Here is a 23162-nt window from a genome sequence, read left to right on the forward strand (position 1 = left end):
CCCTAGACGCCCCCTTGGCTTATACGTGAGTGGGCCGCACCCTGCACGTGCAGGGTGAGCCTGTTTCCTAACTCTCCCGATCCGTGACCCCGTGTTCTCTCTCCACAGGCAGAAGGGAGGCTAATCCCACGCCTCAGAAGCCCCGGAAGCCCAGGAAGGAGGCCGAGAGTCCCCAGGCCTCCATACTGGCATTGCAGAGCGACCTCAGCCGGCGCCTCCTGAGCGAGCCCTGGCCCCTGAACGAGGCCGGAGTCCAGGCCTCGGTGGTGAAGGTCCTGACGGAGCTGCTGGAGCAGGAGCGGAAGAAGGCCGCGGATGCTGCCAAGGAGAGCAGCAGGAAGGGCCGGGTGGGCCGCAAGCGGAAGCTGTCGGGGGACCAGACGGCCGCCAGAGCCCCCAAGAGCAAGAAGAAGCAGCAGCTGGTGGCTGGGGGAGGTGGGGAGGGTGCCGGCTCGCCAGAAAAGGCCCTCAGGACTCCCAAGGGGAAAGCCAAGAGAGACGGAGTGAGTGGTGACCTCAAGGAGAAGAAGGAGAAAGCGTCTCCTGGCTCCCAGGGGGCCAAGGAGAAGCCAGAAGGGGAGCCAGGGACACTGAAGGTTGAGGGTGGAGACCAAGGCAACCCAAAGAGCAAGAAGGAGAAGAAGAAATCCGACAAGAGTAAGTGGCTGGCCGGCTGCAGCCTGGAACAGGCTTTGGGGCCCATGCGGAGAGCCTCCAGTCAGCATGCCGTGGGGGCGGGCCGCCGGCGGGCACAGAAGGGACAGGCTGCGAACTGGTTGGTCTGGGGCCGGGGTGGGGGTGGCAGAGCCGGAGCTGGGTCCCGGAGCTCTGGGCTGACCTGCCAGGGAGCCGGGGAGATGCAGCTGCGGGGTGCAGGGTGCGGCCTACTCACGGGCCAGCGGTGCTCGCTCCCGGCGGGCGGCCAGTTGTCACGCGCGCTTCAGCGTCCTGCTTCTGCAGCCCAGGCACCTAGATAGAAGCTTCCCCTCAGAGCTCATGGCGGCTGGCCCTTCCCAAGCTCTGCGATAGACTCTGCGTGCCGCAGAACCTCCTTTCGTCCAGCCCTGTCTGTCCCTTAGGTGATGTTTCCGTTTACAGGTAGAATGTCACTTTTTAAAATGTGTGGAAGTTTTAAAAAGTGAGTTAGAAATAGTAGTCCAGATGGTCCGTGGATGGGCTCTTGGGCCAGGGCAGGTGGTCACAGAGGCCTGGGCCTGTGTTTTGATGGGTCCCCGGAGTGTGGGGAGAACTAGGGACCTGGCATTGGGAGGAGTGGTTCTAGGATCCCTTGAGACCAGCCCTATCTCTTGACATTGACCCCCCCGCCCCCACCATGCTTCTGTTATGTAGAGGCTTTACTTTCTTTCCTTAGAAAAAAAAGACAAGGAAAAAAAGGAAAAGAAGAAGAAAGTAAAAAAGGCCTCAACCAAAGACCCTGATTCACTATTCCAGAAAAAAAAGAAGAAAAAGGTAGCGTGAGTTCCTGAGGGGTCTCCAGCCAGAAAAAGGACCCAAACCCAGTCCCCAGGGTGAATGTGATCAGCCCCATCCTGTGTGTGTCAGAGTGCGGGTGGGGCAGGCCAGACCTGCTCCCTGCCCCCGATCCATTCTCAGGGTCCAGAGGTTGGGGCCTCATGAATTGTGACAAGCTGGCGAAGATGGGTGGAAGGCACGGGCCACCCTGAGGGAGGGACATGGCCTGTGTGTGTGAAGCCGTGGGAGTGGCCCCGTCTTTGTCTGTGAGGTGAAGGATGTTCTTGGGATGGGTGAAGGAAGGAGAGCCCTGAGGTGGGGGGCAGGGAGGCTAGCCAGGAAGACTGAGGTGAGAGGGTACATTCCCTGGGATGTATGTACCCCAGCTGGCAGGGTATCCCCATCACAGAAACACACCCCTCTGCTTTATGGGTTCCAGAGGCTGATCACCGGAGTAGGGGGGCCTCTGCACCTTACACGGTGCAGTTCTCACCATGGCCAGCGGGGCCTCAGCTGTGTTCAGCTGAGCATCTGCTGGCTTCAGTGTCCCGGGCTCCTTCCTGGGCAAATAGGGCCCCAGCCCTGCCCTTGGGGATCCCTGTATACCCAATATCTGTTCCGGGAGGGGGAGCTGCAAGTCCTCAGGAGAGAACCGGTTATCACGTCCGCTCGGGGGCGGGGGGGGGGGGCGGGGGGGGCGGGGCTGCTTCAGGTACAGGAGCTTCTCCTCCTTCTCTCCTCACAGAAGAAGACAGCAGAGCAGACTGTCTGAGGGGCACACGGCGACAGGTATGCTTCCTGGCCGGGGGATCCCTGCTGACCTCCCCTCCCTGGTGAGGGTAGGAGGGTAACTCTAGCATCTGGCCTGGTCGCAGGGGCCAAGCAGGGGGAAGGAGTGGGGGCTGGAGAAAGTGGTTCTGTCCCTCAAGGTCAGTGGGGCCAGTGAGGCGATGCCAGAAATCAGAGCTGCAGAATCAGAAGGATCTAGAATAATGATGGCCGGGACCAACACAGCACTCCCTGGGTGCGGGCACTGGGATAGTGCCTCTTTGTAGAGGAGGATGAGGCTCGAGGTCAAGTACGGCTTGGTCTCTTCCCGCCACTGTCCACTTCCTCTTCCTTGTGATCTTGTCATTTGAGGGCATTCCTCATGGGGAAGATGATGTTTCCTCAGGATAAGCCACTCTGACGGAGCTGTGCTTTCCGGGTGGTGGTGAAGCGGCTGATGGGACCCCAGCAGCCACCAGCCCCCTGGAAATGGGGGGGGGTGGACACAGCCTACCTGGCTGGCGTTGAGGATTAAGTGAAGTGTGGAGCACTAAAGCGCTCAGTCCCATTCTGGGACACGGTCCGCACTGAAGCACCCGCTGTGGTTAAAGCTCCTCCCCTGCATCAGAGACACCGGGTTTTGATTTTATTTTCTTCTCTTTGGAGAAAAAGGTCGGGACATCTTATATCTGGATATGTTTCCTTCACCCAGGGATTTCCTAGCCAAGTGGTGACCAGCCCCATGCCTCTGCCCTCTGGCCACCATGGGTTGGGATTCAATCTTTAACTTCCCTCCCTCCCCAGAAGAAGCCAGCCCGCCGCAGAGCCCGTGCTGGCCGAGCTAGTGAGCCCTGCACAGGCTGGTCCGAGGAGGAGGAGAAGTGACTTGCACTCACCGACTCCGCGTCTGACTTCTGTCCTGACACAGAATGCTTCAGATAGATGTGTACAGTATATATATATTTTTTTAAGTGACCTGCCCCTCCCCCTTCAAACCCAGCAGGCCCAGGGGCCTCGGGACTTTCCATCTCTTGGCCCTGCAGACCTAGCAAGGCCCAGCCTGCAGCTCCTTCCACGTCTCTGGTCTCTGGCTGATGCTGAGGCTTTGTTCTCTGTCAGTTTTTCCCTGTTTTGTTTGTGGTTTTTTGTATCAACTCAGAAAATAAAAGGCTTGAAGGAAAGGTTCAAGTTCCCAGCGCATCGGGGACAAATGTTTTGCAATTGACTTATTCTTGGAAGGGACAGCCTGGCTGATGCTTGGAGGTGACCAAATCCTGCTCAGGATTTGTTCTTGGCTACATATCAAGCTCTGGGACGCTGTGGTGAGTGGAACGGACAGGTTGCCAGAGAACAAGACTCTGCGAAATGCCCCAGGTGCTGAGTCAGCGTGGGGAAGGCTTCCCGGAGGAAGTGGCATCTCCGCTAAGGGGGACCTCGTGCATCGTCACAGCTGGTTGGTTAGGGCCAGGCAAACATCCAGAGGCAGAAAGTGGAAGAGGGCAGGTGGGGGATGACTTTCCAAGCCAGCTTTTGAAGGTGGGGTGTGAGCTGGAGTCAGGCCCTCTTGATGTGCCTGGTAGAGAATAGGTAACCGCGGGCAGAGTAGGAGCAGGGAAACCAGTTAGGATTGAGTTGCCTTCGTGTCCAGATAACGAAGGTTCTAGGATGATGAAGACAAGAAATATATGAACTCCAGAGATCTGTCTGGGTGCCGTATCTACAGCAAGCGGCGAGGGCAGCCATGCCATTGCCCGGAGCTGCGTGGAGCCCCAGAGGACGCCGAGCTTTCTCTCCAGGGCCCTGAGCCTCCTGCCAGCGAGAGTAAGAGGCCATGTGGAAAAGGAGAGCGCTGGGCTGGAGGTCTCGGAGACCCGGGTTGGCATCCGCTGCACCCTTCACTCGGGGCCCTGCCCCGTATTAGCTTCTCTCTCCTGCTAAGCGTGTTGGTCTCGAACGGGTCTACATAGGGCGTGAGCCCCTGGCTCCCCACAGCTGCCCCCTTCCTGGCAGTCCCGACACCGGGGCCTACACCACTGCTGTCCGTCCTCACACTCACGCTGTTCTTAGTAGAGAAATGAGGACGGGACGAACTTGTACTTAAACGATTCTGGGCAAGAGCCTATTTCTTTCTGGAAGTAGAGTACGCCTGTGTGTCCCCACGGCAAGCTGGCATGCCTGCGTCCCACGAGTGCACTCCCGCAGCCCGGCCGGGCCCCACGGGCATCTGGGGCTGGGCTCGCTGGGCTGTGCCCTCCCACCCACGCCACTGGATTCAAGGTCTCAGGTACCTCCTTGGGGTCCCCGAGCCAGATCCCAACAACAGTCAGGAGCCAGAAGCGTTCTACTTACTACCTTTTATTTTCACAGAGCTGCGGCCCTGAGGGCCAGTGACAAGCTTGGCCGCATGGAGGGAAGGGGGAGGGGGTTGTGGAGAGGCTGGTTCTTCTGGGGGAGTGCTGCTGGGGAGGGGAAGCGTGGCTCCTCCCCGCAGCTAGGTAGGCTAGAAAGGCAAGGCCAAAAGGGCAGGAACAGCTAACATGTTGGGTGTTGGGGAGCACTGTCCCCTCTCCCTGCACCTTCCATCTTGTCTGTGGGCCTGGATCTTGGGGCTCCATGTTGGAGGCTGAAATGGGGGTCAGCCTAGCTCCTGGTCTACCTCCTTGGGCCATGCGTTCCTGCTGATGGATGAGGGGTCAGGCAGCAGGACCCTCCTGCATCGTTACATCTGTGTTCTCTGACGTGACTTGTGTCTAAGGCTGATGGAGAGCCAGGTGCCAGGGTGTTGTGGAAGGAGGCGCAGAGTGGGAGACAGTGGGAGACTGTGTGTAAGGGAAGGAGGGGGGCTAGGGCTGAGGGTGGAGGGGAGCAAGGAGGCAGAGGCCATGCGGGGCAGGCTGCGTGCCGGCATCTGCGTCTGCTTGTCTCATACGCCCGCTACAGAGAAGAGAAGCAGCCGGTTAGGGTGGGGGTCACCTGTTGGCCCTGCCCCTTCCCAGCACCCTGGGATCTCAGGGCAGTTGAGGACTCTCCACCCCCACAGCCCCTAGTAGCGGTCCTCGGTTGTGAAATGAGTGTCTCGGGGAGGTTGGAGAATGGCCCGGGGTCATGCTGTACCGGAGGGCCTGAGAGGGATTTGGCCCCTCAGGGGATAAGCTGCTGGGGCCCAGATGACCCCTACAGGGGCCCTTACCGTGGCCCAGGTCCTGCTTGGTCACGCCCAGCCCGGATGACAGGTCTTCCATGTCCAGTGGCTCTGCAAGGGAATAGCAAGGCCATGTGTCACTGGGCAGTCCAGCCTCCCACACCCATTGGCAAGAGGCTGGGGTCGTTCGTCCCAGCCTGGCCCCGGCCTCGTGCCTGGTGGAGGCAGGACTGGCTGGATGGCAGCACTAAGGTGTGCTCGGGGCAGGCCAAGGGAGGGAGCCATGACACGAGATGGGTGGGCCTGTAGGGCTCCTGGATGCACCGTGGGCGGTGCCTAGCGGCGTGAGCGTCGCAGATGGAGGAGGGAAGGACAGATGAGTGAGCAGATGAGTGGACGTAAGGAGAGAGAGGACCGGCGGACAGACGACTGCATGCGTAGGTGGACGAAGGGGCTGCTGAGGGGCTGCCCCCCGTGTGCCAGGGCCTTCTGGGTCCTGCTGCCGCTTTGACGCTCCCTGGCCCAGTAGGCACTGCTTACCACTGCAGTGACGGTGCCCGCGGCTCCTGGTGTGGGGGACCTCGGTGCCGTTGGGGAAGACGCACCAGCAATAGCCGGTGCTCCCATAGCACTGGAGCGGCTTATAGTGGCCGTTCTCATCACACTGGGGCCTGAACGTGCCAGGGTGGACGGCGGGGATGCGGCTGACCTCCTCCTGGCACTTGGTCGGTACTGAAGCGACAGGCACGGTGGAGACAGTGAGCGAGCAAGCCCTGGGCCGGCACCGCAGCAGAACCAGACGTCCGCATGCCGCCGCCGTGGGCCTAATGCCTTCTGCCCACCGGGCTGTGCTCGCTCTACCCCGGCACAGGTGGGGAAACTAAGGCCTGGACCAACAAGGTGTGAGATCGAAGTGGAAGTGAATAGCCACGAGGCTGACTTATCCCAGAACTCGGTTTCTTCGGACACTCAATGCCTATTAAAGTTTGGAATTGCACCTGTGATTCTTATTTCTAGGGAAAAGCAATGGGCATCCTGGTAAGTCTGAGCCTCTGTTACTGGAGTTATCCAGGTACAAATGGGACTTTGAGGATGTGGTAGAGGGATTCAAACATCAGCTGACAGTTGGTCACCATGGCATCGAAGGTGCCTTCTATGAATCCATGTTGGGAAAATTGGAGGCCTCTGGTGGGACGGGCTGGGCCCCTGATCTTCCACTCCCCAAACTGAAGCCTAGAGGGAAGACACTTCCCAAAGTTGTGTGGCAAATTAGTGCCAGGAGGAAGACATGGCCCTCTTTGAGGCTTTAGGGCTGAAAATCCTATCATACGTTGTCCCCAAGACGGAAAAACCCCAAGGTCCTCTCATCTGGCGTGTACTGGCTGTGTGAGCTCGGGGAGGCCCCTCGGCAGGTGGGGTCATGAGCCCTGCCCAGCCCCCTCACTAGAACCTGCGTGGGGTTGAGTGGTCACTGATGACACCTGGGATGTGTCGGGTCCTTATCTCCAGGTCCCACGTGTGCAGTGCCAGCCTCCACGAGGGAGGTCAGCCTCTAAAGGGAGTGCTGAGGGGGAGCAGCCAAGCCCAGAAGGAACAGGTGGGAGCGACAGGAGTGAGAGAAAGACTGGGGGAGTCCCACTGCGGCTCCCAGAGAGCCCTGAGGGAGCTTCCAGAAGCCCTGGCATCCCAAGGCTCCTGCTCCCCATACCTCTTAGTGGAACCTCGGGCTTATTCTCCAGGGAGTTCTTGCTCATTTCAAACAGGAGCCACTGATAGATCCAGCTCTCGAAGACCTAATGGGATAGAGGCAAGGGGTCAGGCCCCACAGCCCCCTCCAGCCCTGCCTGACTTTGCCCCTGGGAACAGACATGGAGGGTCCAAGAGGGACCCAACACCCCAGAGTCCAGCTGCAGCCAAGTTCCCTCTTAGAGACCCATAGGGTTTGGTCGAGGTGGTTCCTCAGCTCGGAGCCTTCATGTCTGTGGCTCTGTAGGCGCTGGTGCACCACCCCCCAGCTCCCTGGGGATAGCTTCCCCGAGCCAGCCGGTCCCAGGCGTTGGGGATGAGAGGGGGCAGCACAGGGCAAGCCACTGACCTTCCAGTCCAGCGGCCCCATGGTGGTCTTAAGGTGTTTCAGGTTCTCTGGGAAGTTCCCCTTGAGCTTCGGGTACACCTTCAGGGGGTCAGTCTCCTGTGGGGTAGCAAGGCAGGAAGGAAGGTGTAAAAAGAGCTCTCTGGCAGGCAAGGTGAAATGTGCAAGCTGCGTTCCCCTGCACCTCTGCCATAATGGGGCCAAGGAGTGGGGAGGCAGCAAGGGCCTTGCAGTTGCACGGCTATGTGATCCTAGGGCTGAGAGTTCAGAGACCCAGGTTCCAGGCCTGGTTCTATCCATAACCTCCAGTCTTCTATTCCTTGCAGACTCCTACTCATCCTCCAGATCGCCCCTCATCAACACCCCTGCACCACCCCCCACCCCCCCGCTGGGTCCTCTGCTGCTTTCCTCTGCGTGTCCCTTATCACCTGGTCACTTGTCTAACTCCCACATCAGCCTGGGACCCCTGTGGGGTTGGAAGCAGAGTCTGACTGCTTCCCAGTGTGAGCCCAGAGCCTTGCACAGAAACTCGGGAAGGGAAAATGGGCATCTTGAGCAAGCCACTTCCGGGCTTTGGGCCTCAGGTTCTCCATCTCAAACACTCAAGCGGACGGCAGGGCTAGACGACATATGACAGCTAAGGGCCACATTGGCATTCTTTCGCTAATCTGGTGAGGCCAGAATCGTGCAGGCCTTGGAATGCGGTGTCGCGGGAACCATGGGTGGGCAGGCAGGGCCACCCATGGGGTCCCAACTCACCAGAAGCATGTGCATCACGTAGTCCTGTGTCATGTTGCCGTACTTGGTGGCGTTCTGCATGGGCTGTGGAAGGAAAGAAATGGGGGTTACCGGTACCAACCCACAGAGGAGGGGCCCTGCAACAGAGCCAGCAGCTCCGGGTCTGGGTAGGAGTCCGGAGTTCAGCTGCTCAACAGGAACAGGCCCATCTCCGCCACCTCGGAGTAGGAGCCCAAGTAGGAGAGCTCAAGCCAGTCACTTGCCCTTACTGCGTCAACGTCCTTAGTGGTCAAATCTGCATAAGCTTTCCTGCCCAGGGCTTTGTGGACAGCAGATTGTTTCAGGACAGAAACATTACCCATATAGGACATCAAGGGCTTTGAGAAGGGAGGGGGCCGTGAGATGCTCTGGGAAACGAGAAGCATTTTGTAAACATCCCAGGGATGGCCCCAAGAGGCTCTTTCCTCCCCCACCCCTGGGAGCCCTCTTCTTCCTAAGGCAGGCCCTGTCCTCCCCCAACAGCTCCCCCCCCGCCCCCGGCTGGGCTTTTCCTGGCTCAGCCATCCTCCCCTGGCCTTCAGCACCTGCCCTCCATCCAGGCTAGATGACACCTCCCTGTTCCACCACCCTCGGGTTGTCCTTACCCCCTGGAGCAGGCCTGGCATGGGCAGCGCCTGCATCATCATGGGGGTGGCAACCCTCATCTTGTTCAAAGGCTTGGGAGCTGTGGGAACAGGAGGTACAGTATGAGTGTGGCCCCAGTGCCCAGGGAAGAGAGCATCTGGACTGGGGACCAAGATCAACCCAGTGAGGAGGGGCTGGAATCCCAGACCCGAGGGAGAAGAGAATGGGCCCAGCTGGGTGCAGGGATGGGGTCTCGAGGGAAGGATGGTGGGGTGGGGGAGGTCGGGATGGAGGTGGGGCACGCACACTTGGGGAGCTTCATGCGCAGGTTCTCCAGCTGCAGGTTCTGGGAGGTGACCGTCAGCTTGTCCAGCCGGCCCTGCTGCTGGTACAGGAAGTAGGCGGTGGTGGCCTGGCCAGCCAGGAGCAGAGCCACCAGGACAGAAAAGCCTGTGTACATAGCTCCTCGGCTGCACTTGCTGTTGGGGGGCAGGAGGTAGGTCAGAGGAGGGTCCACAGACGTGGCTGCCCCAAGGGCTGAGAGCAGGGGGATGCCCCCCGTTTCCGTCAGCTCCTCCACCCCCTCAGCTACCCCGAACACACACACATACAAGTGCCTATGGACACACAGCTCAAAGACGTTCCCCCGGCCCCACAACTCTAACCACTGCTTCTCCTACAGTCCTCCTGAGCAGAAATCCTAGCGCTGCCCCTGGACCTAGGGTGAGTGGGGAAGAGCCAGAGACGAGTGCCTTGTCCTTCCTGGGCCTCGTCCCACCTCTGCTCCAAGGGCTTGACATGGAGGGTCTCCCCGGGTTCTTTCTGCCAGCGGGGTCTCCTGAGCATCAGGACTGCCCTCAAGGGGAACAGGTTTCACCTCCCTACCTCCCCAATCCTTGCAGTGAAATCAGAGAAACGGGAAGGAAGTGGGCCCTGCACAGCAGAGCATGTGGCCCACCTGAAAACGAGAAGTGAGGCCTTGACATTTTAGGAGCAGGCTGGGGGCAGTGGATGATGTCAGACTGGAGCAGAGTCGGGCACCACTCCCTCTGGGGACACATCCTCACCCCACACTCTCCGTGTCTTTGAGCAAGTCTCTGCCATTCTCCGGGCCTGTCATGTGGGTGCCTCTCACCTCAGCAACTCTAGGATTTGGTGGTTTTCTTCTTTGAAGCAAGATCTGACTGTGACCACGCAAGTATTTCAGATGGCACTACCCACCCGGGGGGGATTTCAGTAGGAGTATGGTGCCTGAGCCTGTGTGACTGGGAGAATGTCTCACATTCTCTAAACGAGTTGGCTGCACAGGGAGGGGTGGCCAGACCTCAGGTAGTTCTTGGAATGGGTGGCCTTGGATATGGTTTTGGGGGCACATGAATATGTCACAGCTTAGGGAAGGTAAGGATCCTGCCCCAGGACCCTGAGAGTTCCTGGCCTGTTTTCTCCCACCTCACCCCAGCGGTAGGGCTACCAGAACCCCACTAGAAACTGTCAGCATGAGACTACACTCTGCTTACTCCAGGAACCAAACAAGGACAGTTTAGGAAACTCTAGGAGACCCTTCTGCCTAGTAACTCATGACATCACACATATAGCTCATTCTCATTGGCTCTCTGCTTGCCAGTCCTCTGCATGTTCTGGGCCAAGGTCCGGGTCAAAAGGTTGTTGTTCTGTTAGGAGAAAGCAAAAACCCCACATGGGGAAAAGGAGGAGACCAGACAGGAGGAGAGAACAAGTACCACTTCTTGGCCTTCTCCAGGAACAGGGGTGGCCTGGCTTCTGTGAACATCCACCCAAGCCTGGGTCTTGCCTGGGTTCAAGCTCTCCAGCTCATTATCTACATGCTCACCCCTCTGCAACCCCAATCAGGTCCCAGTTCTACCTTCCACTATACCTTCTCTGAACCTCAGTTTCTCATAAGACCTAAGAATCTACAGTCGTATTGGAGATGAGACCTGGAGTGGAATCCTGGCTCTGCCACCCCCTTAGGTCAGGGAGCTGGGGTAAGTCAACCCCTCCGAGTAACTTGAAGTAGGAACAGCTACTCAAAGGGTTGCTTTATAAAATAAGATCATGAGGGTAAAGCTCTTGGCTCCACACCTAGGTACACAGTTAGCACTGAGTACTATTCTCAAGGGAGTTAATAGTTAACTTTAGCATCTGGTTTCCTTCCTCCTCCTGCCCCTTGAATGCGGGTCCCCTGGTTCTGGATGACTGCCAACTCTTGCCACCTCTCTCTCTTCATTTCCTCCTTTCCATGGCCTCCTTCTTGAATGAAAAATAATAATAATAATTGGCTGAAGTCAAGAGCCAACCAGAACTAGCAGGAACCATGATACAAATGTTGTGAAGCAGAAGTGTTCACAAAGGGGTCTGAGAAACAGGCTCAAGGCTGGAATGGACTGAGCACACAGGACCAGGCCCAGTTTTAGAAGCAGTCCCTGAACTAAAAGGAGAGTCAGGCAAGGATTTGAGGAGGGGGCACCCTCTCTGTACACTGAGCTCGCGCTAGGTCTGCGACTCACTGCGTGGCCCTCCCTGCCCTCTCTGCAAATCCTGCCTCTAGAAGGAGGCCAGATGGTAGAGTGGGCTCATATTTCAAAGTCAGGCTAGTCCTGGATTCAAATTCTCACTAGCTCACTCCAATACTCACTAGCTGTGATAACTTCAGTAAGCTGCTAACTAACAAAGCCTCAATTTTCTCTTATGTAAAAACGGGGATGATAAAAATACCGGACTTATAGGGCTACTGTGAGAGTTAGGGTTGGGTTTAGCACATAACTAATCATAGGAATTACTAACCCTGGCTGAGGACTGGTGACAGGTAGTCAGTGAATGGGAACTATTATCACGACTAGTGTCTTCATTGTTTTTATTATTACTGAGACCCAGAGAGAAGTAGCAATTTGTCCAAGTCACATGTGACAGCAGCAGAACCTGGACCAGAATCTAGCCCTCACAGGAGAGTCAGCCCTCCTAGCCCTGGGATTCCTTAGGGTTTTCACAGGAATGCTCTGATGGTCTGTATCTGGTTCTGCAGAATGCAGTTCCTCATGACATCTCTGAGTGTCTCTCCCAAACCTCTTTCTGCCTGGCAACAGCTGACATCACTGCTCTGAGTCCCTATAATTTGCAAATTACTTTTTTTTTTAAGTCATCTCTACAACCAACATGGGGCTCAAACCCACAACCCTGAGATCAAGAGTCTCATGCTCTACTGACTGAGCCAGCCAATCGCCCCAATTTGCAAATTACTTTTTGAAGATTGGGAAGAGTGGGGCCATGGGGTAGCCGCATTCTAACCCTGTTTCTTTTCTTGTCTTTTTTTTCCAGGGAAATACCTGGATGAGACAATCCTGGGCCTGGGAAAGAGGTCCTGGGGTCCTCCTGGATGGCTGTGCTGGCCCCTTGCTGCAAGGGAGAGGGACACAGGCAGGGCATGCCACATCAACCTTCAATCCCTTCTAAAAATTTAGCCAGAGCCCCCACCCTTGCCTTTTCCTGACTCCTCCCGGCATCTCTCAATCCCTCCTGTAATGGCGGATGCGTCCATCTACTCACACTTCCCTAATACAAACACATACACCTATCCGTGGTAATTAGAGAGAAAGTCCACTGTGATGAGCAGTTTCTACCATCCTCTCTGAGAAACTCTGTTTCTCCATCTAGGATCCATAACATTTTCCAAATCTAGTCCAAGGTTTCTAACCTAGGATTCACAGTCTAGCTTCAGGGGGTCTGGGAATCCCCTGGTATTATGTGAAAGTCTAGGGGGAGAATCCAGGGCTCTCTTATGATTTTGAGGACGGAAGTGTATCATGCAAAGAAATTTAAGACCCCTGCCCTGGAGAAGCTCCCTCATTTTAAAGGTTTTTTGTTTTTGTTTTTGTTTTTTTAAGATTTTATTTATTTACTTGAGAGAGAGAGAGAGCACATGAGAGGGGGGAGGGTCAGAGGGAGAAGCAGACTCCCTGCCGAGCAGAGAGCCCGATGTGGGACTCGATCCCGGGACTCCAGGATCATGACCTGAGCTGAAGGCAGTCGCTCAACCAACTGAGCCACCCAGGCGCCCCCGGAGCTCCCTCATTTTAAAGGAGGGAAGACAGAAGCCCAGAGCAGGCCAGAGACTTGCTCAAAATCACCCAGAGGCAGGGCCTGAAGCCATCCCTCCCGTGGCTCCCTGTCTAGTGCTCTTCCCAGGGCACCCAGGCACGTCTGTGTGGTCCAGGACTTGTGTGCTCTCTCCTGCAGCTCCCACATACCTCTCTGGGGCGCTGGGGCGCTGGCCGAGCATGGGCAGCTGCTCATGGTTGGAGATGAGGTCGCGCTGGTCTTCCATGGTTCTGGCCTCTGGTCTTCCCCACACTTGCTGCTTCTGCTGCTGCTGCCGCCGCCTGGGTGTCTAGAACCCTGAGCCCCTGGCTTACCTCTTGAAGCTGGAGCTGAGGAGGAATCTGATTTGTCCACCGGAGGCCACTCCGCCCACCTGGTAAAAGTGGAAGTGAAAACCACAAAGCTGGAAATAACCCCACTTGGGCAAAGCTGCCTTTAACAGGACAGGATGGGGAGGCGGGGGCTCCCCAGGCAGGTAGAAAGGCCAGCATACTTCCAATTGGCTACTCAGGGCCGTCATCACTTGTTTCTGGGCAGACCTTTGGAATCATAAGGCACTTTGGATATTGCAAGAAACAGGCAAACATTCACTCCCTAGATGGAAAATCACTTTGAAACAGCAAATACCTTTGTCTCCCCTGCTTCCCCACTGAAAAGTGGGTGTAGAAGGTGGGGGCTGGGGTGGGGAATGATCCGCTCAGGGTTCCCCATGCTCCCTTCTAACTTGAACATTTTATGAGCCTGAGTCCACAGTTCTAAGGCTCTGGTACTAACATTTGCTGCCACTTACTAAGCCTTCCTTTGTGCCAGGCACCGTGCTAATTGTTTTACATGCTTTGTTTCATTGAATCTCTAGAGTGACCCTTTGAGGCCTGTTTTATTTTATTATTTCCTTTTATAGGTAGGGACACTGAGGCTTTGAGAGGCCATGTGCTCGCGCAGGATCATGCATCCAAGAAGTGGGGAATCCATGGTTTTAATCACTGCTCTTGTGTTATGCTGATGTCCAAACCATGTGGTTCAAATTCAGGACAGTGGGGGTCTCTGCAGAGGGCCTGGAAAGGGTACCCAAGGGAGATTTAACTATGTTGGCAAGGTTTTATTTCTTACTATTTTGTAGCTTACCTACCATATTTGTTTTATTAATCTTTATGTCTTCTGCGTATTTCAAAATTTACATTAATTTTTTTTTGGTAATTTTAGTAGTTTTAAATTTAAAAACTTTGTGGTCTTGGCACCTGGGTGGCTCAGTCAGTTGGGCATCTGCCTTTGGTTTGGGTGGTGATCCCAGGGTCCTGGGATTGAGTCCCGCATCGGGCTCCCTGCTCCAAGGGGAGTCTGCTTCTCCCTCTGCCTCTGCCTCTCTCTCTGTCTCTCATGAATGAGTAAATAAAATCTTTAAAAATAAATAAATAAATAAAAATAAAAACTTTGTGGTTTGAAGATTCAATGAGTCTTAGATTTCAAGAATCAAGGGAGATAGTATATGTATTTTGAGGGGAGGGGAAAAAGCAGACATGGCCTTCGATGCACCAGACCCGAGTTCAAATCCCAAGTCAGAAAGACCCTAGCCCCATGACCTGAGCCAGCCCCCTGACCTTTCTGAATTGGTTTTCTTCTTTGGAAAGGAAGGACAATAACACTAAACTTGCAGCGATGTAAGATTAAGTAAGCATTTAGCACAGAGCCTGGTACCATAGGAGATGCTCAAGAAATGAAACTGTTACTCAAATATTTACCAGATATTTTCTGGATAATCAAGGCAAATGAAATTATGTATCCATACAAACTTGAGCACAAATGTTCCTAATAGCCCCAAACTGGAAACAACCCAAATGTCCATCAACAGGTGACTAGATAAACAAACTGTGGTTCATTCATACAATGGAATACTACTCAGCAATATAAAGGAATGAACTGTTGATACTCACACCAACCTGGATGAATCTCAAAATAATTACGCTATATGAAAGAAGCCAGAACAAAAGAGTATATACTGGGATGCCTGGGTGGCTCAGTCGGTTAAGCGTCTGCCTCAGTCGGTTAAGGGTCCTGGGATCGAGTCCCGCATGGGGCTCCCTGCTCCGCGGGGAGCCTGCTTCTCCCTCTGCCTCTGCCTCTCTCTCTATCTCTCATGAATAAATAAATAAATAATCTTTAAAAAAAAAAGAGTATATACTGTATGATTCCATTTAGATAAAATTCTAGGAAATGCAAACTAATTTACAGTGATAGAGAAGAGATGAGTAGTTACCTGAGGATGGGGGTGGGGGGCAGTACAAGAAGGGACAAAAAGGAGGGATGACAAAGGGATACAAAGAAACTGTGGGGGGCATTATCTTGATTGTAGAGCTATTTTCATGATGTATGCATTTGTCAAAGCTTGCCAAATTGTGCCCTTTAGGGAAAAGTTTTCAATTAGCAATAATCACGCCTCGGATAAACCTCATTGGCTACGATACTGCCACTGCGCAAAGCTTAAATTGTGCCCTTTAAATTCGTAAAGTTTATTATGTGTCAATTATATCTCAATAAAGCTATTTTTAAAATAAGACTTTTGAAAAACATTTCTTAAAAGACAAGTGACAAAGAAAAATAGTGTGTGTATTTCAAAGGTCACTATTAAGAAAGTGAAAAGTCAGCCCATAAAATAGGAGAAAATATTTACATATTATATATCTGATAAGGATCTAATGTCCAGAATATATGAAGAGATATTAGAACTCAATAGTCACAAGACAACCTGATTCCAACTGGGCAAAGGATTTCAGTAGATTTTTCTCCAAAGATGTGCAAATGGTCAATAAGCACATGAAAAGATGCTCCCCATCACTAGTCATTGGGGAAATGCAAAATCAAAGCCACCGTAAGGTGCCACTTCACACCCACTCTGACGGCTACCAACAAAAAGACAGACGATAACAAGTGTTGTCAAGATGTGGAAAAAGTGGAACTGTCATTATTGCTGGTGGGAACGTAAAATGGTGCAGCTGGAGCGCCTGGCTGGCTCAGTCCATAGAGCATGTGACTCTTGATCTCAGGGTTGTGAGTTCGAGCACCACGTTGGGGACAGAGTTTACTTTAAAAAAATAAAATGGAGGGCGCCTGGGTGGCTCAGTTGGTTAAGCGACTGCCTTCGGCTCAGGTCATGATCCCAGGGTCCTGGGATCAAGTCCCACATCGGGCTCCCGGCTCAGCAGGAAGCCTGCTTCTCCCTCTCCCACTCCCCCTGCTTGTGTTCCTGCTCTCGCTGTCTCTGTCTCTGTCAAATAAATAAATAAAATCTTTAAAAAATAAAATAAAATAAAATAAAATGGTACAGCTACTTTGAAAAACAATTTGATAATTCCTCAAAAAATTAAACAGTTATCATGTGACCCAGTAATTCTGCTCCTAGATCTCTACACAAGAGAAATGAAAACATACCCCCCCCACAAAAAATTGTACACCAATATTCATAGCGCCATTATTCCTAGTAGTCCAAAAGTGAAAACAACCCAAATAGCCATCAACTGATGAGTGAGTGAATAAAACATGGCATATCCACACAATAGAATATTATTTAGCCATAAAGAGGAGTTAAAATCTCAACAGAATTGTTGTTTTTAAAAAACAATGAAGTACTGATTCATGCCACAAAATGTTTGAATTTGGAAAACATTATGCGAAAGGAAATAAACCAGACATAAAAGGCTACATATTGTATGATTCTATTTCTGCGAAATGTCTAGAATAGGCAAATCCATAGAGACAGAAGGTAGATTAGTGGCTGCCAGGGGCTGGGTGGGGAGGGGGCAGGAGGGGGGGTATAGAAGATGATTGTTAACGGGTACAGGGTTTCCTTTTGGGGTGATGAAAATATTCTGGAATTAGATAGTGTTGATGGTTACACAACTTTATGGATATATGGAAAACCACTGAGTTGTACAATTTTAAAAGCTTGAATATTGTGGTATGTGAATTATACCTCAACTTAAAAAAAGATTTCTTGGTAAGGATGGCTAGAACACATATATAGCTTTGCTTCCTCTCACAAATGACTTTTTTTTTTTTTTTTTTTAATGTAAACTCTAAGGACAAAGAGGACAGAAGAGAAAACAGCAGCAGAATTTTGGAAGCTGGAGAGCATATAGACTAGTGGTAAATCTCGTAGCAGACTCCAGAAAGCTAAATCTTAAACCTGCAGCTAGAAAAGCTGAGAAGCTACCTATTTACATGGCAGAACAGGCTCAGGAATTGGGATGTTAGGCAACTGGGTGGGAGTAAAGGTGGGGCTAAGAGGAAGAGGACTGGTTGGAAGTCTGTTTATGAAACAGTTGGATACCCACTTCCTCTCCCTCCCCCTCTCTGAGAGAAGACTGGAAGTTTATCCCCAGGCGTAGTAAAGAGCATGGGCCAGTACTAAAGCTGAGAGTCCCAACCGTCTCCCCCTCCCAGTTCCCAGAATGCTAGAAGGCAGGCCTCTCCCTTCAGTAATACTTGGAAAGATCCTTCTTTGGGGAACATGACCATACCAGGAGGAATGATCTAAATATTCTAACATTGGGGGTTCCCCAATGAACAGGTAATGCTATAGGGAAGCCCTCAGCAGATAAGCCCTACTCATGGATCACGGCTTCCATTTGGTTTTTTAGACAATCAAGGATCATGGAACATCTGAAGAAAGGCTCCAACATAAAAGAGAATGAACTAAACAAATAACCAAACCCCAAAAAAGCACCATGGAGGAAAACAAATGGCCATGAATAGCCTTAGGGACATAAAAGATGATACTGTACCCATGAAACAAGAATAGGATGCTATAAAGATATAGGTGCTATTAGAAGAAAAATACAGCTATTGAAGATTAAAAGTACAAGGGCAGATATTAAATAATTGGTAGATGGAAGATGAAGTTTTTTTAATGTTTCAGAAAGATAAATTTCCCACAAGGATAAAAAGAAAAATCAGAAAGAAAAGAGAATTAAAGCCAATCTGAGAAACCCAACAGCCAAATATCAGAGCTTAAGAAATAGAGAACAGAGAAAATCAGGGGGAAGAAACCATCAGTGAAATAACTCAGTACCATTTCCAGAAGTCAAGGACATACATTTCCAAACTGAAAGGGCCCAGTGAGTACCAAGGAAAAGGCATAAAATAGTTTCAAACGAAGGGACATCATGGTGGAGGTTTCAGAAAAATAAAGACAAAGAAGAGTCCACAAATTCCAAATTTCCAAAAAGGAAAAAAAAAAAAAACCCACATATAAAAACCCAGGAATCACAATGACTTTGGACTTCTTAACAGCGACCCTGGACACCAGAAGATATTGGAGCAATGCCCTCAAAAGTCTATGGGAAAATGATTTCCACCCTACTAAGCCAAATTATCAAATATGTGAGGGTGTCATTAAGATATTCTCAGACACTCAATATCTCAAAAATTTTCCTTTCTCAGAAAGCTTCAGGAAGTTATGCTCTACCAAAATGAAGTTCACTAAAAATAAGAGAAGACCTGGGACACAGGAAACTGAAATTCAATTAGTGAGAGGGAATGGGGATGTCCAGGAGAGTGGCACACAGAAATTCTAGGAGTAAAACAAAATATCTACATTGGATCAGGCCCAAGAGCTCTGAAAGACATCTCCTCAACATGACAAACTTGATAGATATCTGATACGCCTGGATGTACTGAGATGCAATTTTGGGAGTATATGAGATTAAATTATAATTTCATAGAAAATTAAGTAAATAGAGGAACACTCATGCACCGTTGGTGGGAACGTGAACTGGTACAGCCATCCTGGAAAACTGTATGGAGGTTCCTCAAAAAGCTAAAAATAGAACTACCCTACAATCCAGCAATCTCATTACTAGGTATTTACCCAAAAAATGCAAAAACACGAATTCAAAGGGATACATGCATCCCTATGTTTATTGCACCATTATTTACAACAGCCAAACTACTGAAGCAGCCCAAGTGTCCATCAAAAGATGATGGATAAGAAGATGGAATGAAACACAACTGAATATTATTCAGCCATAAAAAATTGAAGTCTTGCCATTTGCAACAACATGAAGGGAGCTAGAGAGTATACTAAGCAACTAAGTCAGAGAAAGAGAAATATATGATTTCACTCTTATGTAGAATTTAAGAAACAAAAGAAAATGAGCAAAGGAAAAGAAAAAAGAGAGACAAACCAAGAAACAGACTTTTTTTTTTTAAGATTTTATTTATTTATTTGACAGAGACACAGTGAGAGAGGGAACACAAGCAGGGAGAGCAGGAGAGGGAGAAGCAGGCTTCCCGTGGGGCAGGGAGCCGGATGTGCGGCACGATCCCAGGACCCTGGGATCATGACCTGGGCCGAAGGCAGACGCTTAACAACTGAGCCACCCAGGCGCCCCAAGAAACAGACTCTTACCTATAGACAACAAACTGATGGTTACGAGAGAGGAGGTGGGTAGGGGATGGGTGAAAGAGGTAATGGAGACTGAAGAGTACACTTATCATGATGAGCCCTGAGTAATGTACAGAATTGTTGAATCACTCTATTGTACTGCTGGAACTAATACAACACTGTATGTTAACTCTACTGGAATTAAAATAAAAAATTTAATTAAAAAAAAGAAAGAATATTAAATAAATGAAAAACCAAGACAACTATTAAGTCTTGGGAAAACAAAAGTTATTTAGGAAATGTTAGTAATCCTAGTATACTGTGTAGCTCAAATTGAATGATGTACACACTGTCATAATATGGTGAACATTAAATGCTGATCATACATAACCAAACATACAATAGAGGCATAAGGGAGGATGAAAGGACAGAAGGAGTGACAGAGAGGGACAGAGGAGGAAAGAGGGCTAAATCTTCATCTTCCACTGTGAAAAACCAACCAGATAATGTTTAAAATTGAAAAATCAGGAAGTAATACCAGAAGCTATTCAGAGGTACAGAGTTAAATACCAAAAGAATCGGCTAAAAAAGTTTAAAGTAGTATGAAGAGGAAGGTGAGGAAATGCTATTTTTCACAGCAAGCCTTATAGAGTATTTGATTCTTTAAATATGTAAATTTGTAACTTGGATACAAAGTAAAACCAAATTTAAAAATAAAGAAAAAATGCAACAGTTGATTCTAGGCTGATTGTGAAAATAAAAATGGCAGCGCAAACCCTTTCCCTTGTTTTTTTTTTAAAGGTTTTATTTATTTATTTGACACAGAGAGAGAGAGCACAAGCAGGGGGAGCGGCAGGCAGAGGGAGAAGCAGACTCCCCACTGAGCAGGGAGCCCATCACCGGGCTTGATCCCAGGACCCTGGGATCACGACCTGAGCCGAAGGCAGACGCTTAACCGACTGAGCCACCCAGGTGCCCCCAAACCCTTTCCCTTGTGAAGCAACTTTAGGTCAAGGCTGAGGATGTCCCCAAAGATCAACCTGGCCTTGCCCAGAGGAGGCTGTAGACTAATTCCAGCCAGGAGGGTATACCCCAAGACTGACTTTCCCCAGGATTGGCGGGAGAGGGCTCCCTCCATCTTTTCTAATTGTAGGGTAGTATGTCAGTTGTCATATAGGCCCCACTGCCCAGTGTAGGAGTCCTGTGCCACCCCTCTCCTTGCATGGGGAAGGAGACAAAGTGATGGAAAGTAGGAAGGCTTGGTATGTGACCCATCCTTAGGGGGATACAGGGTTAAGGCAGGATTCAGCTCCCCATTTTTCAGATGGAGAAAGTCTGGCTCAGAAGGGGAAAGGAACTGACCCAAGGTCACACAGCAAGGTCACACAGAGCTGAGACTAGCCCCTGCAGTTAAACAAAAGAACTCTGGGGCAGACTTCCTGTATTCACACCCAAGTTCCAAAAGCTGGATCACAGGGTAGAGGAAAAGAAAGTACAGGTAGGTGTGTTGGAGACATCTTTTTTTCCAGAAAACAAAGAAATGCTCAGACTACTGGGATTTGTCAGAAGGATCCAGGATCTGGGGCAACTGGGTGGCTCAGTCAGTTGACAGTCTGACTCTTGATTTCAGCTCAGGTCATGATCTCAGGGTCGTAAGATAGAGAGAGCCCTGAGTCGGGCTCCACACTCAATGCAGAATCTGCTTGAGATTCTCTCTCTCCCTCCCTCTCTGCCCCTCCCTGATGCTCATGCTCTCTCTCTAAATAAATAAAATCTTTAAAATGGAACTCCTTTAAAAAAGAAGAAGGATCCAGGATCCAACTCGAATGGGCACCTGCCAGCCAAATATGCGACAATTCCAGAATCAATTAGAATAATTCACCTTGCCTCTTTGGAAGAAACTATAATTCAATCCCAGTTGATAAAGAAAAATTCTTCTTTACATAAGAATGCAAGAAAACTAACATAAAAGAAAATATAGAATTAGAAAATCACCTTTTTATAACAGTGTAATAGCTGGTTCAGGCAAGGGCCACCAATGGATGCCAAAACCATGAGATGAAATGTTGCAGGGCGACAGGATATCCACACACAGCAGTATCATCCCAGGGGTCCCTGCTGGTGGCAAAGAGGGAACGGCACTTTACTGCTGTCACTACCAAGTGACCAAACTTTTAGTATCACCAACAGTGGGACAACCTGACATTATGTTTCCTAATGGGGTGTAATACTCGGCATCATCCAGGAAATATCTTTTCTAAAAAATCATTAATCTGAATCTACCTTTAGACCTAAGTTCCAGTTTACAGTAATTAGAGGGGTAGAAGAACAAGTTAAATGACACCATGAGGAAATAAAAAATTCCAGGGACAGTCTGCAAGACAGTGACTGTTACCATCAAAGGGTCAATGCCATGAAAAAGATATGTGTGTGAGAGGGTTTTATATTTTAAAAGATTAAAGAAATGTAGGGGTGGGGTGCCTAGGTGGCTCAGTTGGTTAAGCGTCTGCCTTCGCTTAGGTCATGATCTCAGCGTCCTGGAATTGTGCTCCCTCTCTCTCTCTCCCCATACTCATGTTCTTGCTCGCTCTGCTCTCTCTCTCAAATAAATAAATAAATAAATAATCTTTTTTTTTTTTTTTAAGATTTTATTTATTTGACAGAGAGAGACACAGTGAGAGAGGGAACATAAGCACGGCAAGTGGGAGAGGAAGAAGCAGGCTTCCCGATGAGCAGGGAGCCTGATGCGGGGCTCGATCCCAGGACCCTGGGACCATGACCCGAGCCGAAGGCAGATGTTTAACAACTGAGCCATCCAGGCGCCCTAACTAATCTTAAAAGAAAGAAAGACATGCAGGGGAACCAGCTGGCTCAGTCAGTGGAACGTAGGACTCTTGATCTCAGGGTTGTGAGTTCGAGCCCCAAGTTGGGTGTAGAATTACAAAAAAAAAAAAAAATCTTTAAAAAAAGATTAAGGAAATGTAATAACCGGATATAATTTGTGAATCTTTTTTTTTAAATATTTATTTATTTGAGAGAGAGAGAATGAGAGAGAGAGAAAGCACATGAGAGGGGGAAGGGTCAGAGGGAGAAGCAGACTGCCTGCCGAGCAGGGAGCCCGATGCGGGACTCGATCCAGGGACTCGATCCAGGGACTCCAGGATCATGACCTGAGGCGAAGGCAGTTGCTTAACCAACTGAGCCACCCAGGTGCCCCAATTTGTGAATCTTTTTTAAAAAGATTTTATTTATCAGAGAGAGAGAATGAGAGAGAGGGGGCACAAGCAGAGGGAGCGGGAGGCAGAGGAAGAAGCAGACTCCCCACTGAGCAAGGAGTCCAGTGAGGGATTCGATCCCAGAACTCTGGGATCATGACCTGAGCCAAAGGCAGACACTTCACTGACCGAGCCACACAGGCGTCCCTGCAATTTGTGAATCTTGACAAGATTCTGGTTTGGGAAAAAAAAGCTACAAACGGTATTTTTGAGAAACTGAGGAAATGTGAATCTGGATAGATTATTAGAGGATATTTGGGAATTATTGTTTTTTTAGGTGTGATAATGGAATTTTCGGCCATTAAGTGAATATTTCTTTTTTTTTTTTTTTAAGATTTTATTTCTTTATTCATGAGAGACAGAGAGAGAGAGAGAAGCAGGCTCCCAAGGAGCAGGGAGCCCGATGTGGGACTCGATCCCAGGACCCTGGGATCATGACCTGAGCCAAAGGCAGACGCTTAACCATCTGAGCCACCCAGGCGCCCGTGAATATTTCTTTTTAGGGGCTGAAGGCTGAATGAAATACTTGGAGGTGACATGACATGATGTTTGCAACTT

At 50.5% G+C, this 23162-nt stretch overlaps 2 protein-coding genes and 1 pseudogene across 12 annotated transcripts in view; 1 reads left to right on the forward strand and 2 right to left on the reverse strand.

Moving 5' to 3' along the window:
* LOC118006693 (treacle protein-like) overlaps positions 1-3446 on the forward strand; it is a 37412-nt gene extending 33966 nt beyond the window's left edge. For 8 of the 10 annotated variants that reach the window (XM_034999456.1, XM_034999458.1, XM_034999465.1 and 5 more), the window contains one exon: positions 109-1231. In XM_034999456.1, coding sequence (XP_034855347.1) covers positions 109-977 — 869 coding nt within the window. In that variant the 3' untranslated portion in view covers positions 978-1231. Of the gene's footprint in view, positions 1-108; positions 1232-1372; positions 1471-2218; positions 2263-2953 lie in introns of those variants that run through there. The other 2 variants (XM_034999462.1, XM_034999461.1) reach the window with 2 other exon arrangements.
* Positions 3447-4580: 1134 nt separating this feature from the next.
* LOC118006695 (HLA class II histocompatibility antigen gamma chain-like) lies at positions 4581-13402 on the reverse strand. 2 transcript variants are annotated; one of them, XM_034999467.1, is made up of 9 exons: positions 13100-13402; positions 9144-9316; positions 8858-8937; positions 8235-8297; positions 7479-7574; positions 7092-7176; positions 5924-6115; positions 5432-5494; positions 4581-5175 (listed from the first exon to the last, which is right to left on the reverse strand). In XM_034999467.1, exons 1-9 carry the CDS (start codon positions 13174-13176, stop codon positions 5165-5167), a joined length of 840 nt encoding a protein of 279 aa, XP_034855358.1. In that variant the 5' UTR covers positions 13177-13402; the 3' UTR covers positions 4581-5164. The 2 variants fall into 2 exon arrangements, with proteins under 2 accessions (XP_034855358.1, XP_034855359.1); XM_034999468.1 differs by lacking the exon at positions 5924-6115.
* A 1911-nt stretch (positions 13403-15313) lies between these two features.
* On the reverse strand, positions 15314-15429 carry LOC118006712 (annotated as a pseudogene).
* Between the last annotated feature and the right edge of the window lie 7733 nt (positions 15430-23162).

Source organism: Mirounga leonina, unplaced genomic scaffold, assembly GCF_011800145.1.
Source record: "Mirounga leonina isolate KUSES-001 unplaced genomic scaffold, KU_Mleo_1.0 Mir_98, whole genome shotgun sequence".
Lineage (NCBI taxonomy): Eukaryota > Metazoa > Chordata > Mammalia > Carnivora > Phocidae > Mirounga > Mirounga leonina.